At 49.8% G+C, this 17,268-nt stretch overlaps 6 protein-coding genes across 6 annotated transcripts; 2 read left to right on the top strand and 4 right to left on the bottom strand.

The window, feature by feature from the left end:
- Positions 1–285: 285 nt before the first annotated feature.
- On the bottom strand, positions 286–1,800 carry LTR84_012352 (uncharacterized protein; the record flags this gene model as incomplete). Its single annotated transcript, XM_064855876.1, has 1 exon — positions 286–1,800. One exon carries the CDS (start codon positions 1,798–1,800, stop codon positions 286–288), a length of 1,515 nt encoding a protein of 504 aa, XP_064708536.1.
- A 613-nt stretch (positions 1,801–2,413) lies between these two features.
- On the bottom strand, positions 2,414–3,215 carry LTR84_012351 (uncharacterized protein; the record flags this gene model as incomplete). Its single annotated transcript, XM_064855875.1, has 4 exons — positions 2,414–2,424; positions 2,480–2,762; positions 2,818–3,006; positions 3,063–3,215. 4 exons carry the CDS (start codon positions 3,213–3,215, stop codon positions 2,414–2,416), a joined length of 636 nt encoding a protein of 211 aa, XP_064708535.1.
- A 601-nt stretch (positions 3,216–3,816) lies between these two features.
- Positions 3,817–11,081, top strand: LTR84_012350 (uncharacterized protein; the record flags this gene model as incomplete). The annotated part of the gene is made up of 8 exons (XM_064855874.1): positions 3,817–3,928; positions 3,990–4,636; positions 4,682–6,706; positions 6,756–8,558; positions 9,438–10,583; positions 10,633–10,808; positions 10,868–10,973; positions 11,028–11,081. The coding sequence occupies 8 exons, from the start codon at positions 3,817–3,819 to the stop codon at positions 11,079–11,081; spliced, it is 6,069 nt and encodes a 2,022-aa protein (XP_064708534.1).
- Positions 11,082–11,757: 676 nt separating this feature from the next.
- LTR84_012349 (uncharacterized protein) lies at positions 11,758–12,531 on the top strand (the record flags this gene model as incomplete). Its single annotated transcript, XM_064855873.1, has 1 exon — positions 11,758–12,531. The coding sequence occupies one exon, from the start codon at positions 11,758–11,760 to the stop codon at positions 12,529–12,531; it is 774 nt and encodes a 257-aa protein (XP_064708533.1).
- A 536-nt stretch (positions 12,532–13,067) lies between these two features.
- Positions 13,068–13,847, bottom strand: LTR84_012348 (uncharacterized protein; the record flags this gene model as incomplete). The annotated part of the gene is made up of 1 exon (XM_064855872.1): positions 13,068–13,847. One exon carries the CDS (start codon positions 13,845–13,847, stop codon positions 13,068–13,070), a length of 780 nt encoding a protein of 259 aa, XP_064708532.1.
- Positions 13,848–16,056: 2,209 nt separating this feature from the next.
- On the bottom strand, positions 16,057–16,938 carry LTR84_012347 (uncharacterized protein; the record flags this gene model as incomplete). Its single annotated transcript, XM_064855871.1, has 1 exon — positions 16,057–16,938. The coding sequence occupies one exon, from the start codon at positions 16,936–16,938 to the stop codon at positions 16,057–16,059; it is 882 nt and encodes a 293-aa protein (XP_064708531.1).
- Positions 16,939–17,268: the final 330 nt, after the last annotated feature.

Below are 17,268 nucleotides of genomic sequence, written 5' to 3'. Positions count from 1 at the left end.
GCGGACGTCATCTGTGGCGTGTTGCGGCCTGAGCACTACTATCTTAGGTCCCTACAGTGCTGCTTTCCGAACATATTATCGAGCACGGTCGCCCTGCTGTGTAAGATTGTTTTGAATCCGCTGTAGATAGAGTTGTTACCAATTCAAGACCCGAGCACCGCACTGCCCTTTGACTCGCATCTTTAGAGCAAATAGTATTTGCCAAACATAACTGCGAATATTACGACTTTTGAAGAAATTCCTGGACCGTACTTGATGTACATCAGCTACGCATAGAATACCATACTACGCTTCCGACTCCACCATCCACTTATCGCGAGTGAAAAACATATTACACACCGCAGCCTTTAAGGACTTGACCTTCCTTACCACCACGTCACGGATTCGGTCGTGTGAGTCACATTTTTGCTCCATACTCTGCCACAGGAGTTCGCACATGCGTTCTTCAAACCGTTCAACGTCCTCCATACGCTTGTCATAGACAGCATAGATATCGAGCAGAATTGAAAGGGCTTCGGGATTGCCACATCGCATGGCCTTGAGGACGTACTCGTCCATGTTGTCCTGTGACCATGAGGCCTTCTCGAGGTACAACTGTACCATCGGTCGATCCCGACTTCCAGGTGCCGACGAAATCAGCTCACCCGTAAAGCTTTGGTCGGCGCTGAGATGTGGTGGACTCTGGCCTTGGAGCATGATCAGGAGGATCTTGAGGAATGGAAGGTCTCCGAGCGGGATTGCCTCGAGGATGGCGTGGTGAAGAATCTTTTCGTCATCTGCTCGAGTGCTGTCATGATTGAGGGAAGGGATGTCAGTGATGAAACAGCGGCCACCGGCTTCTTGAATCAGATATACCAGGATGCCCCGTTTTTGTGCAGTCAGTGGTGAGGTGAGCAGAGGCCGTGGCGGTAGGAAGTATGGTCTACCCTTGCTGTCTGCTTTCATGTTCTCGAGAATTGCGCTACTCTGTTGTCCCCCGAAGGATAGTCGGCTGGGAAGGTCTTCCGGTTCGCTTTCGTTGATTCGCAAAACGTTCCAGCATTCTGTCCCAGCCCATGCTTGTCGAAATATAAAGGCGTGTTGGCTCAGGGTGACTTCGCAGGCTTCTTCAGTGAAAAGTTCATCCCCCGGTTGCGGTCGCGCGAATCCATCCCACGAGATCTGCAACGCCGGTGAAGGCTTCATCAGAGGCACAGATATGATGATAGACAAATGATAATTGGGCATTGACTTCCATGGTAAAATGAGCGGCAAGTCCTTGGGACCTACTCCATTTCGAGGCGCTGTCCAACTCGCCCAATGACTCTCGAATCTGCGAATATAAGCATCGAGTTTATCAATTTGATCAAACCCTGTGAGCAAATCGGGTTCGTCCAAACGGGCTCTAAAGCTCAAGAGATGGTGTCTGAAAAGGAACAAATGGACCGCATGGAAGCGGCTAATATTCCACCACCCACTGCATAAGACGTCATGTTGAAGTTGTGCACGCTCTTTGGAGGAGAGTGGAAATGACACGTTCATCCCAATGCCCAAGACAGCATGATACTGCTGTAGGAAGGACTCCGTCACCGGCCCCGGGAATGTGAGATTTTGTCTCCACGGTCGATCATGGAACGATGCGTGTATGGGACTGATCTTACTGAACGCAAGAATAGCGAATGATCGGGCCAAGGTTGTGAAAGGAGGAAGACAGGCACGGAGCTCTCGACAAACGTTGATGAGGGATAGTTCCCGGGAGTACCCTAGTATCAACAAAAGTATTTCGGCGGGTAAGCTAGGTAGATTGGAGGTGGACGCCATGATCAAGGTTGCGGGAATTGAAGTGAGGTTGAAGCAGAACGTAGAGCATGAATGGAGTAATATAGGCAACAAGGCGGCCGCTCTCGTCAAGGCTCAGAAACTTACGCTAGTCCTTGAAGGGTAAAGTGCATATGCATGAAACCAGAACATCGCCAAGTGTTATGGTCCCTGTCTGCATCTCGCTGTTCAAAGTGTTAGCGTCAAGTACAGAAGATAATCTCATAGGCAAAGGATTCCATCATGGTTCTCTTGGAAGTGTGGATCTCCCTGTGCATAACCTCATTTGCTCATTACCAATGACATTTTCATTGAAGCGGCATATCACCGCGGCGCCGGTCTATGTGGAAAGTATGTATAAGTCTTGAAATGTCATGCAAGGGCCTCGGCGTGACGAGTTTGAGGTTTGCGCGTCAATTCGTATGGTTTCTGTCCCACCCCCGAGACTAGTTGCTTGCATCGCAGGTTGATTTGCGTGGGAGCGAACCCATCGAGGGCTTGGGGCTCGCCAAGTCATATACATGTCTCGACAGAAGTGTCCTTATGACGAGTGCGCGTCCCGTAACTGCTGGACATTCATGCTCTTGGAGAAGGTAGGGGATCTGATATACACTTTTCATACATAGCCTGTGGAGGGAACTGTCAAATAGAGGTCACGTGCGGGATGGACACCGGGACATACCTTTTCTGGCTCCTTGAAAGAAGAATCTGACCACCAAGACCTGCAAGACGGCCATCCCCACCATCATGATCACTTCAATCAAGCTGAAATTGAAGATTCGCTGTTCTGTACTTCGGACTGTGCTGAAATTGCGGTTTTCTCTTGTCCTGAAATACTTCTGCATCCGACTGATGGTACTTAATTGCCCGCTCACTTTGAAGATGGAGTCCTCGAGGGAGGAGTGCTGTTCAGGGCTGGAACCGGCCTTCTGGGGTAATAAGGCCGACTTGGATTCGTGCTCGACCTATCGTGGAAGAAATCAGATGATGTGAGTGTATGTCGCATCCATGGAGACCTACTGCAATTTCAAAGTCCACCATCTTGTCTGCATAGGTCGACATTTCATTGCTGAAACAGAAGCGGTACTCTCCAACAGTCTGCGCGGTGAAGACGAAATCTCCTTGTCGTTCCTTCTGCCCTTCCATTATCCTCTTGTCATTTGGTCCGACCACCGCGTAATCGACATCGAACGAGCCGCCGGATTGGACCTGAGATGGCAATCGTCAGCAAATATATGACGCATAGTCACATGAGGGAGACTCACTGCGAAGTAAAATGCGATTTTGGCCTGGCCAATCTCAATGTTGGTAAAGAAGCATGCCTTCTCACTGGCACCCAACTTGTATGTCAATGCAGTGCCATAGACAGTAGAAACCGTCAGGGCCAATAGGCCGAGGAGCATCGAGGAAAATTGCATGGTGGCTGCTTGAGGAATCGTGAGTGACACAGGTTCTCAAGAGCAACACTGAGTGTCAATGCGGGCTTCAACTTCAAGGTCAAGTTGAACTTGAACCTGGCTGCGGGAACTTTTGTCGAAAGGGGCCGCAAAGGGGCAGGCAAGGCCACTTTGCACCAAAAACCCGCGAAATCTTGGCAGTGAAAGCGGCAATGTTTGACCTCGGTATTAGGGTATGACCATATGCCGCTTTATCATTTCACCAAACGCGGCTCGGCGCGACTGAATGGACTTCCTGGTCGCCCGCGCCGTCCACTGGCGAGATGTGTTCGGATAGAAGGTACAATCGGATGTAGAGTCCATCTGTGTATTGCAATAAAGCGGTCACAACGAGAAGTTCATGCACGGAATCATCATTACATAGATCTTGTCGAATGCCTCGATTTGAATGATGATGGTAGCCTATTTGGTTCAAGTGGGGTCGTTTCCAAACGCCGTGCCCCGCCATCAGGTATCAAAATCTCAGCCTGAGGCTTAGGACATCCCATGGCGCCTTACTCCTCCCTTTTTCTCTTCGGATTGTGAGCCCTCTTCTGTATAATTGGGAGCAACAATTCCAATAATGCCTTTCTCCAAGCTATTTGGGAAAGAGTCGAAAAGCTCCCATAAGAATGGCACGAGCTCCAAGCCAAAGGAGCAAGACATCCCAAAATCATCTTTGAGAGCATCCTTAGGTACGGTTGCAACTCCAGAGAGAGTCAATCTTCATCTCGATCATACAAATAATATTAATAGCCTCTCATTTCACCAGCCACGGAGAAGCGAAAGAGTCAGAAAGTCCTGCACGCATTGACCCAGAGCCAGGTGCCAGTCTTCCGCAGATACTCCAGAGTAAAGCCGACCGTGAAGTCGCGGAATCTCCAAAGGGTGATGCTTCATTGATTGCAGAAAAAACCCACGGGGCTTTCCGCGCATCTGAAGATACCAAAAACCCATTCGGGCTGAATGATACCCTTGATTCGCCTTCTGCAAGAGCTGATCTGGGGGTCAAAGATTCTTCGGCAGCCAAGAGCCCTAGTCTTTCCCAGGAGATCTGGAATGATGCCTACGAAGCGATCTCGAAGGACGAAGGCGATCTGGTCAAGTCTTATGCCATGGCCTTGAAAGTGTTTCTGGAAGACGAGAAAACGAGCAACGCGCCATCGCTGAATAGCGATCTCTATCTGTCCCAATTCAATGACCGAACTCAACGACAAGAATATCTAGAGAAGCTAGTTGCGAAGGGAAGGACAAAGATCATGACCACGGTGAAAGTCTCAAATGTTATTGGCAACATTGCCGACGCCGTTCTAAAGACTAAGCCAGTTACCGATCTCGTACTCACAATTCCCCAAGCCGCACCCGCTGCTCTCCCGTGGGCCGGTGTTTGCATTGGCTTGCAGGTGAGACATGATGTTGTGTTTCAACGAACCCAGCTGATATTCTAGATACTCTCAAATCCCAAGTCAGCCTTGAACTCCAATCTCGCCGGTGTCGCGTATGTAGCTTCTAGGATGGATTGGTATTGCGCCCTTGTCGAACATTTACTTCATACAACCAACGTTGATTCGCCGAGTGTATCATACGAATCAGTCCTCGAGAAGCTGAGGGGGAAGGTTATGGAGCTCTACAAGACCATCCTGCTATATCAAATGAGAAGCGTATGTTCATATTACCGGAATCAAGGCTGGAACTTCTTCCTGCAACTCTGGAATTTCGATGACTGGGATGGCGCTCTGGACTCTGTTGTGCAAGCTGAAAAATCTCTCATGGATGACTGGGACAGGTATGACAGAGCGAAAGCTGGTAGGGTTCGAGATGAATTGCTTCAATTGACCAACTTGATGGAAACCCATCTTGATGATATTCGTCAGACCCTAAGAGATCATTTCATTCAGCAGGATAAGAGGCTTCAGGATAAGGAAGTCCATGAAACTCTCTCAGCACTTTTCGTTGTCAACCCTCTTGATGATATGACTCGTATAGTCAATGAGAGAGAACCTTTAATTAACGATGTGCACAAATGGATCCTCAAAGACGAAAAGTACGAAGCCCTTACCAATTGGACAGATTCAAACGATCCACAATGTCGATTGTTATGGATCAAGGGTGATGCCGGCACTGGGAAGACAATGCTTCTGATCAGTATCGTTCGAGAGCTCTCTAACCAGCTTGCCAAGTTTACCCCTTCACTGTCGTGCTTTTTCTTCCAAAGTCAAGGCAAAACGAAAAAGGCTTTGGACAAAGCATCAGATGCTTTGCGCTCCCTGGCGTGGATGCTGCTCACTTCTCAACCAGATCTCGCCGTACATCTACAAGGAGACTACAAGCTTTCGAAAGAAAAACTCTTTACAGACGCAAATGCACCGGAAGCGATGCTTCGAAATCTGGAAAAGATTTTAAGGCATGCTCGGCCAGTATATTTCGTCGTTGACGCTCTTGACGAGTGTGATCATGATTTTGATCGAATTCTTGATCTCATTGCGACTTCTCTGTCCATCTCCACGAAAATAAAGTGGCTAATTTCTAGTCGTCCAGAAGTCGACCTACTTACAAGGTTAGACGACTTACGAAAGGACAAGCTTGAGATCACACAGATTGCTTCAGAGTTAGACATGGAGGGTCAAAACGACCGTGTGGACACCTACATTCGATACAAATTATCAGCCCTCCAGAATTCCAAGAAATTCGGCAAATCATACCAAGATGAAAATATTTTGAACGAAATATCCAAGGAAGTTACCCGCCGGGCAGAGGACAATCTGCTATGGCTCTCACTTGTCTTCGACGACCTGTCGCAAATGCGAGGAAGTTATGCTATCAAGAGCATCAAGAAGTATCCCAGTGGACTGCCTCAACTTTACGACCATAAGATGTCAATTCTTGAACATGAGGAAGGAGAATACTTGAACTACTGTAAAGACGTCTTGATTGCAACTTCTCATACCCAGCGAGCCCTGTCTCTTACTGAGCTTGCGGCACTCATTCCCTGGGCAGACGAGACAGATCCATCTATGATAGTGGATAAGTGCCGCTCATTCATCACCGAAATTGAAGAAACAATCTCATTGAACCACAAGTCTGCAAAGGACTACCTTGTGAGTATAGTACCCCGGCTGAGGGGTGGAGCCATTCAAGGCCATGCGGAAATCGCAAAGATGTCCATTGAAGTTATGAAACTAAGTCTCAAAAGAAATATCTACGGGCTCAAGTATTCGTCAGCCCCAACTGATATAGAACCACCGGAATCCGACTCACTCGCTTCAGTGGCTTATGCTTGTGAGTTCTGGGCCGACCATTTACGTCTTGCAATCGAGCAACGTGAAGAGAGCTTTGAAATACAGAAAGAACTTTGCACACAAGGGTTCCATTTCCTGACGCAACATTTCCTACACTGGCTTGAAAGTTTAAGTCTTTTACAGAAATACTCGAGTGGGATTATATCCATGAGAAATGTTTTGCGAATTATTCAGGTAACGTTGGCAACAGGCGATACGGTCTACATGTGCTAAACTATCACAGCAGCTTTATGACCAAGACTACGAAATCCCTCGCTTCTTGATAGAAGCAGTGAGGTTTGCGACGACCTACGCCTCGATTATAGAACGTGCTCCTATGCAAATATATGCAGCGGCACTTCTCTTTTCACCAGCAAAGAGCCAGATGAAGGAGTTATTTTGGGAGCGAGAACGCCCAGACTTCGTTGAGAGCATCCAAGGGATCAGTCGCAGTTGGAACTCATGTTTACAAATTCTCGAGGGTAATGACAGCACTGTGGTCTCGCTTGCTTACTCTAGCGACGGCAAGAAGCTCGCGACAGGTTACTATAGTGGGAGATTGCGCCTTTGGAGTGTTGAGACGGGAACTTCAGAGCCGCTCAAAGGACATGATGACACGACATTCTTTGTTGCGTTCTTGGAGGACGGCAAGAGGCTTGTATCAGGATCATTTGGTGGGGCGGTGCAAATCCACAGCATCGAAACCGGAGCTTCCAAAATTCTTGAAGCCAACAAAGATGCTCTCGACGCAATGGCCGTTTCTCCTGATGGTGCGATGGTAGCGCTAGGGTCAAGCGATGGGCGATTAACGCTGTTAGACATCGAAACGGGCAGTGTCAAAGGAACAGTCAAGGCCCATACGGACAGGATCATGTCAATTGCTTTCTCGAGCGACAGCAAGACCCTAGCATTTGGCGATGGCCCAAACCAGGTGCTACTCTGGGAGACCAAAACGGGCGCGGTCAAGCTTCTCGAAGGCCGCACGGATTCGGACCTATTGCCTGTCTTCTCTCCCGATGGCAAATTGCTGGCCTTAAGGTCAATGGACAATAATGTGCACTTGTGGGACGTCTGCACAGGTGCGATCAAGCAAACAGTTGAGACCAAGACGAAGCGAGTGAGAGCGATCACTTTCTCGAACGACAGTGCTACCCTAGCGTTTGGGGATGGGCAGCCAGGGCAGTATTACGTGCATCTGTGGAATCTCAAAACGGGTGCTAGTAAATTGCTTGCGGGGCATACGGACTGGATCAGGTCGATCGCCTTTTCAAAAGATGGCGCGATGCTTGTTTCAGGGTCGGCGGATAACACAGTGCGGCTTTGGCAGGTTGAGAGCGGGACGTCGCAGGTTCTCAAAGGCCATACGGGGAGCGTAGAGCTAATTGCGTTTTCACCGGATGGCACGACATATGCATCAGCAACAATATCCGAACAGACGGTGCGGCTCTGGGGTGTTGGAAGCTCCAATTTCGAGCATCTCGAGTCTCATGATTCAGCAGTGAGGTGGGTCAAGTTTTCCGCCGACGGGACAGTGCTCGTGTCCGCGAGTAGAGGCGACGGTACAGTGCGGCTCTGGGATACAAAAGCAGGGACTTCTCGATCTCTCGAGGGCTTCAGTTGTTATGCTGATCCGATCGCTCTCTCGCCGGATGTCAAAAGTCTCGCAGTTGCGGATGCTCATTCTTTAAAGCTCTGGCATTTCGAAACGGGTAAATTCCAACTTCTGGACGACTCGTTCGAAGCGCGCTCTCTCGCCTACTCGCCCAATGGCAAGACCCTTGCTTCTGCGAATGGTGAGGAGCTCCGGATCTGGAATTTAGAAGCAAGCACTTTCCAAGTGCTTGGGAATTCTGAGGTTGTTGTGTTCTCGCCTGACGGTAAGAAACTTGCTTCAGAGTCAGATGGTGGAATCGGTCTCTGGGAAGTAGAGACAGGTGCCTTCAAGCCGCTTCAAGACTCGCCCTCATTTAGTGCAACACAATTGATCTTTTCTCCGGATGGCAAGACTCTTGCTGCATCATACAATTATGAGGGCGGGGTGGTGCGAGTATGGAGCACTGAGACAGCCCAGCTTCAACGGACGCTTGCAAAGGCATGTTATCATTCTATGTTTGCGTTTTCCAATGATATGTCTTGCATATACACCGACAAAGGAATCATCCCTCTCGATACGCCTGAGTCAGCAGCCTCCTCAGGCCTGTTCGACAGAGAACGATGGATCTGTCGTGGCTCGGAACCTGTTCTGTGGCTTCCTCCAGAATATATAGCTACGAGCGTGGATGTTTTCGGGGATACTGTTGCGCTGGGACATGAATCTGGCCACGTAACGATCATTGAGTTTAGTCCATAGGCAAATACTAGATTCTGAGGATGAAGACGGCGAGGAAAGACCAAAGAGGGTCATGCAAGGTTTGAGCACTGTTTAGAGCGAGTATGAAGCGGCGAATAGCCGATTAGAATAAGGCGGCAGGTTGCTCGTTCTACACTTGGGGGTCACGAATAAAACGTTGACTGGATGTACTTCTGCTTACTGGGGAGGAAAGGATCCGACTCGAAGGTAACCCAGATCAGCACTTCCTGCGAAGAGTGCGGAGTAGTAGGCATGCCGAGTCAACCAAGTTGACCGGGGCGGCCTAACATAAGAGGGGGGCATAAGATGACAACAATCTCCTCCTCGTTAGGAAGGTGACAGGAGCAACATCCAGTTACAAGATGCTGACACAGAGACTTGACAGAAACTCCTCACACGTAGCTGTTTGATGAATTCATACAACCAGAGCGTGCACACGATGGCGCCCCTCTCTGAATATGCTCTGCGATATGCCTTCAATGCTTTTTATATCTGGATCTCCGTACTCTCAACTGTATGTTGCGTGAAGAGCGCTTGATATATTGTCCATGAAAGACCTTACTGACATCTAACAAGATCACTGGAGTCCTGGTCTTGAAGTTTCTGTACAATGTCTCCCCCTTTCATCCACTATCTAAATATCCAGGACCGCTCCTGTGGAGAGCATCCAGGATCCCCGCATCTTACCATCACGCATGTGGTGATCTCTACAAATGCATCGCCGCCATACATGTCAAGTATGGTGATACAGTCCGCATCGCGCCCGATGAGCTCTCATTCAGCGCCCCCAGTGCGTGGCCACAGATCTACAATTCCCGTCCGCAACTGAACAAGAGCAAGTGGCACTTCGCGCCCAACGATGTCGAGAAACTCCCTGCGAGTATGATTACAGCACCTGACGCTGAGCACGCCAGACTTAGGCGTCTCGCAGGTCCCGCTTTCCTCAATGCCGGCATCGCAGAAGTCGAGCCTGTCTTACAGCAATACTCGGACCTCCTCTGCTCACAACTCGCTGTGGCCAGTGGCGAAGGCTCGCAGAACCTTGTGGAGTGGTTTCTATGGGCTCTCAACGATGTCATCGGTCAGTTGGCGCTCGACCAGGAATTCCAATGTCTCGAAAAGCGGCGCATGCACCCGTGGCCACATTTCCTGCTCTCCGTGTTGAAACAGACTGCCGCCCTCAATCAATTCAGGCGGTTCGGGTTTCCAATGCAAGTCCTCCAATTAATGATGACTCAGAAGATGAAAGAGGAACGTGATAGCTTCATGGATTTGGCCAAAACCTCCATCAACAAGCGGCTCTCTCGGGACAAGGAGGAGTCTTCGGAAATCGTAATTGACAATGCTAGTAGCAAGAAGAGACCTGACATTGTCGGTCTGATGCTGCGAGAGATGAAAGGTGGCGAACGATTGACCGAGGGAGAAATTATGTCCAATTCGGTGCTTATTGTGGGAGGAGGAGCAGAGACGACCAGTACTTGCTTGAGTGCCACCTTCTACAACCTGTGCAAAACCCCACATGCGATGAACAAACTGAAAAACGAGATCCGCAGAGCTTTCTCATCCAACGAGGAAATCACGGTCAAGGCAACGGCGGCCCTCCCGTATCTAAAAGCGACCGTCGATGAATCTTTGAGAGTCTTCCCAGTGGCTAGCTACATCACGCCCCGAGTGACACCGGAAGCGGGATATAACATCAATGGAGAGCACATCGGTGGCGGAGTAAGTCCCCTCTCTTTATTTGCAGAGCATCGCTAATCTCAACATATAGACTTACATTTCCATGGGCCAATGGTACATGGGCCGGTCAGCCAAACACTTCGAGGAGCCTGAGAAATTCAGGCCCGAGCGATGGTTCGATCTCGAGACGAAAGGGCCCGCTGGACTCGCGGTCGACGAGGTTCTTCGCCCCTTTAGCTTGGGCCCGAGGAACTGCATTGGCAAACTGTAAGTCAATTCTCCACCCTTTGCGTCAAACTATATGACCAAGAACTGATCTGCAACAGACTAGCGGTCGCTGAAGCTCGACTCGTGATTGCGAAGCTTTTGTGGAACTTCGACATCGAGCTTGACGGGCCGCATGAGACGTGGGTGGAAGATGCGAGGTTCTATGTGAGTGGCTTCCCAAACCGTCAATTATGTCCTGATACTCATTGTTCGCATCAGATCCTGTGGCAGTTACAGCCTTTGAATGTCAAGCTCACCCCTGTCAAGCGATGATGACGCTTTGTGTTCGTCTCGCCTTTTGTTTTGTCCAAGGCGATCAGCATGGAAGACTTTCGCGCAGGGATGATATCGATCGGGTAGTGGGTGGAGGGAACAGGACAGCGTGCGAGAGAGTTCCTCTGTCCCGTGAATTTAGTAGTAGCTTCCTCGCTTAGCAAGGTACTCCAAAGATCGAACCTCACACCCAACATCTACAAATGCCATGGTATCAATTGAGGTTATAATTAGCATTCTAATTGCCCGCCGCCAATCACTCATGATGATCTGCTGAAGCATCTCAAGCCTTATCCCTATGAGCACCAGAGCTCATAGCAGGGATTGGTGGGCACATCGACGTTCCCGAATACGAGCCCATCTCCTGATGTGCCGTGCCTAGCCTAGAAATGCATCTTCTTTCCCCCGACTAGAAGGCGTGCAGATCATTAAAAATAGCATTCTTGGTCGGCCTCGCTTCCAGAGGCATGCATATTCACTCAATGCCGTTTCTTCGAGAGATATTGGCACCTCATGACGGCTCGCTTGCAGTGACTCATTACCGTCGTATCAGGGTAAAATGAAGATTGAAGTATAGATTCAGCATGTGCCATGCAAGCAGGGCTATCGATCTATCTGGCCTCGCGATCCACTGACCCCTTCTTCTCAAACCACCACCAGCGGAATCTGCTAAATCATGGCCAGCAGCAACAGAGATAACAAAGACATTCGAAGGCTCCCCACCGACAAGTCCATCACCTTCCGACCCACGAGGATCCTGTACCTCCGTCCACTGATTGACAAGGACCAACACTCCGAAATCCTCGACCTCACCGCCCGTCTCGAACCACTGTTCCGCGACGACATCACGCCCGAATTCCAGGAGCTCGTTCAATTGACGCTGCGGGCCAACCCGGTTTTCCCACCGACATGGGTCATCAACGGGCCGGCGAAGTTCGTAGCCTCGCATCTCACCGTCGAGGCTTCTTCATCCACAGCGGAAAGCGGGACTGGACAGACGACCAAAGCCGCTGTTGCTGAAATCCGAACACACCTTCTGAACTTTGGTACCGTTCACATCCGCTTCCCGGCGAACTCGATGCACAGCACGCATGAGATCAAGGTCGAGCCGCTCTCGCATCGGTCTCGTGCGCAAGTATTCACGAAAGACAGCGTACCCTATGTCTGGGACACTTCTTCCTCTGGCGCGTCGACCACGACAGCAGACAGGGGTTCAACATTCTGGAGCAAGCCCATGGCGTTGAGTGGACGCTTGGCGCTGTCTAAGGCTGTGGCGGGAAAGAGATTCGAGGTCGCTCGGTATGAGAGTGCGAGTGGGAAGTTTGAACTGGGGGGTCTGCTGGTGCTGGAGGATCGAGAAGTCGATGTGCTTGTTGCGGTGCTGACGCTTGTGGCGGTGTTGGGCCAGAATGATTCATTTTTGGCACCGGGGCTGGATTTGATGGGCTAGAATTTGATTCTCTGCTGTAGATGGCAGTTTACGAAGGAGAGGAGAATCGTTTGCTTGAAGATAGACTTGATTTAATCGTCTTTTGGAAATTCTTCCTTAATGCGACCTATCCACGATCGATGATCAACCATTAAGGCCATCGTCTCGATTACTGCCATGCACCATATCAAGCGTGATACGCAGTGCGAATTCTCATCATAGAGAAATAGAACCCAGTCACATGAGCGAGTTGACAAGCAGAGTTCTTCGGGATCCTCCCCTCATCTAGGGTCAATGTCCTTATATGGCCTAAGCACGCAAAAGCGGCGCGGAGTGGCTTCGTGCTGAGTTCTGGTTGAGCATGTCAAACCCGTTTGGTACCTTTCGTGCGTCGTGCTGCACCATCCAGCTCGAGGCTGGCGACTCGGTCCAGCAAAACATGACAAATGGTGGGATTTCCTTGAAGAACGGGTGGTAAGCCATGTTGACGTTGAGATCGAATACTCAGTATGTGTGAGGACTTCTTGAAAATAGAAATGAAGCAGAAGTGATGCTACCTAAATCTCAACGGCAGGAGCAGCAGAGCCCGCTGGAGGAGTCTTCGGCCCATTTTTGTCCCTGACAACTTCCGGCTTTGATTTCAGGGGATGAAATTCAAAGATTTCGCTCCGACCAACCCGACCAGCGTCCCATTTTCCCAGCCGATCGCCCAGGTAGCCCTTGTCCCATATTAGAGCACCTACCCAAGGCTGAACGTTCCAGCTCACTTGTAGAGTGGCGTTTCCTCTTTCACTGAGCACACCACTTGGATCTGTGACTTGGTATTTGGGTTTCTGGTTCTTCAAGGAGAGTACCCCGGGTTTGGTGAGATCGGTGGTTTTGGCCTTGGCAGCAGGTGTCTTTCTGCTCTTGCTCTTGGACTTTTTCTTCTCTGGAAAGTACTTCTGCTTCAGACTCTGCCACGAGTAGGGCGTAGCAGTCGTCGGTATGATTGTATCCCAAATAACGGCCTCGGACATTCCACTGTTGCCGTCCTTGGCACTGGGATAGTTCACGGTAATGTAGACAAACAGCTGCTTCGTGTTCCAAGTGAACAGGCTCGAGAGGTCCGCATCAAGGTCAAATCGGATTTGGGCATACTCCTCACGCTTCTCGGAATAGTAATGCGGCCTTCCCTTGACCACTTGAACGTTGCGGACGGAGATGGATGCGCTAGGAGAGGAGGCTGGAGACGGGATGGGTACTAGAGAGAGCACAGCAATGATGGCCGCCAGAGCAAAGGCACATGTTGTGAAGTACCCAAAGGTAGATTGCAAGCGATTGGCAGTGCTGTGCATCTTGGATGAGGCTCGCGCAGGCGAGGGGAATTACGGGCGAAGATGAAGGGAAACACCGCGAGAAAAGAACGAGGTTCGCGCTTGGGATCTCAGTACATGTTGATTCAGTGTCTGAGATCAGTGTAAGGGGAGGCGTGAAGTGTTCAGAATGAGCCTTGACTCTCGGACCATATGGTTGAAGGACAGGTGGTGACTGCGGAGAGAATATCTCGGCGAGTCATGATTATTGCCAAGACACTAGCCCTCGAGTCAAGCAAATCTCGCTTGCTCTTTTGATTTCTCAAAAACTTCCAACTCAAACTCTTCTTCTCTTTTTCTTCAAGGACTTCAGCTTGGCGGCTCACACTCGAGGCATTCAATGTTGCTTAGAAGTGGTGGCAACTGGTGGAGTTACTCTACTATGTTGTCTCACGAAGTCCTAGAAGGACCACAAAAACCTGCCGTTAATCGCCCATACATCTCTCTTCATGAATGATGTGGGTTTCATATTCAAGGTTACATATTCATGACTTGGTACTGTGATCCTGAACTGTCATACTACCGTGTTCAAGAAAACACACCACAAATAACATGACCGCTGTGAAGCGACCCTGGTCCGCTCGGGATCGTGTAGAGCTGGGTCAAAAAAAGACTTCTAGATCTAGGACAACACAAGTCCCTCGCAGCTGAGGATTCCTAACCTGGCCCTTTCCACTCAAAATCAGCGATCCTCGACGGGATCGTGCTCAAAAATTGCTATGGCTAATAAGCAGACCTGGCGCCATTCCACAATCGAAAAAATTCCTGTCCTAGGTGCCCTGAACCATCATAATGTTTTACACATAATCCAATCGGTCTGAATACACCTCCCCATCTGGAATTCGTGTTCGCCAACCCGCGAAAACCCCATGGCCTCATATATGCATTGAGCCTGGAAGTTGCCTTCCCAGACACCAAGCCACATTGTTTGGTATCCTTTTTCCAGGGCCATGGTCTCGGTCACTCGGGTCAAGGCCCTCCCAAGCCCCTGGCCGTGGTAATCTGCATGAACATATAACCGTTGCAGTTCCACGATGTTGGCCAAGTCGTCTATACAAGGCTCGCTTGTACCTTCAGTCAATTGCGCAAAAGCTATGACTTGGTTATTCGTAGTATCACAAGCGACAATAACGTGCTTCTTCGGGCTCAGTATGTCTTCCTGGACTGCTGGAATGCTGTATGCTTCGTCTAGATAAGCGGCAAGATCCTTTGCTGGGATTGAGAACCCGAAAGTTGTGGAGAAAACTGATGATCCAAGGTCTGCAATAACTTTCGCGTCTTGCACCGTAGCTGTCCTTATTTTAAAGGGTTGAGGGTCTAACTTTGATGATTTTGGTCGCACTTGAACAGCAGAAGGGGATGAAAATTGAGGGTTGTACGTTAGGTCTGGTGGGGGTGAGTGGATGATGGCCTGGGCAAGCATCATCGTGTCAATTGTCAACGATAAACAGGCACGATATTTAGATGGTTACAAATCAATCCGACATGCTTGTTGTTCAGACAATCGGCAACAGCTGTACGACCTCGGGGTTGATATAACACATATGAGAAGATGGTGGTGAACTCAAATATGTTCCTGGCACGCCCTGCCACTGAAAATCACGATATGATGATGGCGATCAACGCTTTTGCCGCCCTGTGGGTAGAAACTCAACCCCAGACTTTTCAGCCCTGGGACGGCTTAGACACGCCCTGCCACAAACGAACATCACGATAAGCCATTCTTCCCGCCTGGACGATTAGGGAAGCTCAAGCATCAGACATCCGTTCGGGCAGCAATATCACACCATAAGACGGACCGTGAAACCCGATCCTCCACCTATTCGTTCTTTTGTCGGGTTGTCGGGGCCTGGTTTCCTCCCTTTGCTATCGTCAAAATCGTTCCTTTTTCAACAGCGACGGCGACCTCCGCCCTTTCTCCACCGCAGATATCCGTCGGGAACCGCGCCCTCTTTCAAAGGCGTGTTCCTGATTCCTTGATCCTTTGTGGGCAATTACAAGACGGGCCGTCACGGAGCAAGGATCGATTGGCCGAAGCTTTACTGACCTCTTCACGATACTCTTTGCCATCAGTGCGCATCGCGACCTTGCATCCTTATTAGGTAAGGACAGTGTTTGATGGAGATGAAAGACATCAACGACACAAGGTATGTCAATAGGTATGATTTACCTTCAGTAGCATTTTGAGTGCTCATGCGATCATGTCGGCGTCCTTTGATCTCAACCATCTGAACATTCCACTCCATCTCGGGATGCCCTGCTCTCTCGCATCCCATGCGATACCTACAAGCTCTTGATAGACCTCTTCACGCTCTTTTTGAGTCTTCGCGCTTCGGCCTTTCTTGGATATCCGGACCTCGATGGTTCGTTTCGTGCAGATACCGGCTGATGGCAACATGACCTCGTCACTTGAATCCTCGACAATGGAGAAAAAGTTGAACCCCAATGAGAGACTCTGCGCCTTATTTAGGGATATCAACCCAGCCCGGATCACACAACTCCTCTTGTTGTACCTGGCGCGGACGTCAAAGGTATGATCCCCGATCTGGCTATTGATGCGGATCTGCGCCAGGCCGAGGCTCATGTCAATGGGTTGCAAGACCTCTCTACGGATGACAATCCTTTGAAGCTGATCGAAGCTGGAATTGAAGAACTTGTTCCCCAACTCTCGAGCGATGGACTCATCGCTCTCATACAACATTGGGAGACTGGATCCCAATCCACACCCGCTCGATGTTATTTGTTTGATGATGTGTTTTGGCGCAGGACAACTCAAACTCTTCTTGTATGCGATTGTGCAACAGGTGCACGCTATAAGTGGCTGGGCTTCATCGAGGTGTTGGCGTTTCGCCGGGGGACAAGGTCTCTCTTTGGCACCAGTGGTCGCCAACCTGTCAACGGCACCCTTCCGACGAGTTATGGAAGGATCAAGGATTTCTCCTCCTCCTATCACGTCCCAGAGCCTATCGACCTCACTACTGGCAGTTCTTTTCAATTTATTTGGTCTGGCGGAGTCAGAGGTGACGGGAGTGGACATTGGGGCTTGGCGATGTGAGGAGGTGGCAGGCGACATGGTCGGTTTGCGAGATTTAAGAGAGCAGAGAGTGAGTATGGTTTATGCGAGGATGGGAAGAGCGTAACGGTGGCTGCAAAATGAAGAACATGAAAATCATTTCGCTCCAGCTATATCTACATTTGAGAGTTGTTTGCTCTAATGGGGAGGTCCTCAGAAGACGCAGCCTGATGCCTCACTGGGACTCGCCAGGGACAACCGTATCAGGACCATATGACCATTCACCCGCCTGTCAAGACCACCGCCTCATCCTATCAGAAGGCGATCTTGGAGCAACAAGGCAACTGTAGAGCTTGAGGCCCACTGTTTAGGTTGTGATTCTAACTTTGA

Source organism: Exophiala bonariae (assembly GCF_035927105.1).
Source record: "Exophiala bonariae strain CCFEE 5792 chromosome Unknown scaffold_7, whole genome shotgun sequence".
Classification (NCBI taxonomy): Eukaryota; Fungi; Ascomycota; class Eurotiomycetes; order Chaetothyriales; family Herpotrichiellaceae; genus Exophiala; species Exophiala bonariae.
Note: the sequence above shows the minus strand (reverse complement) of the source record. Positions and strands in the feature narration are given on the sequence as shown.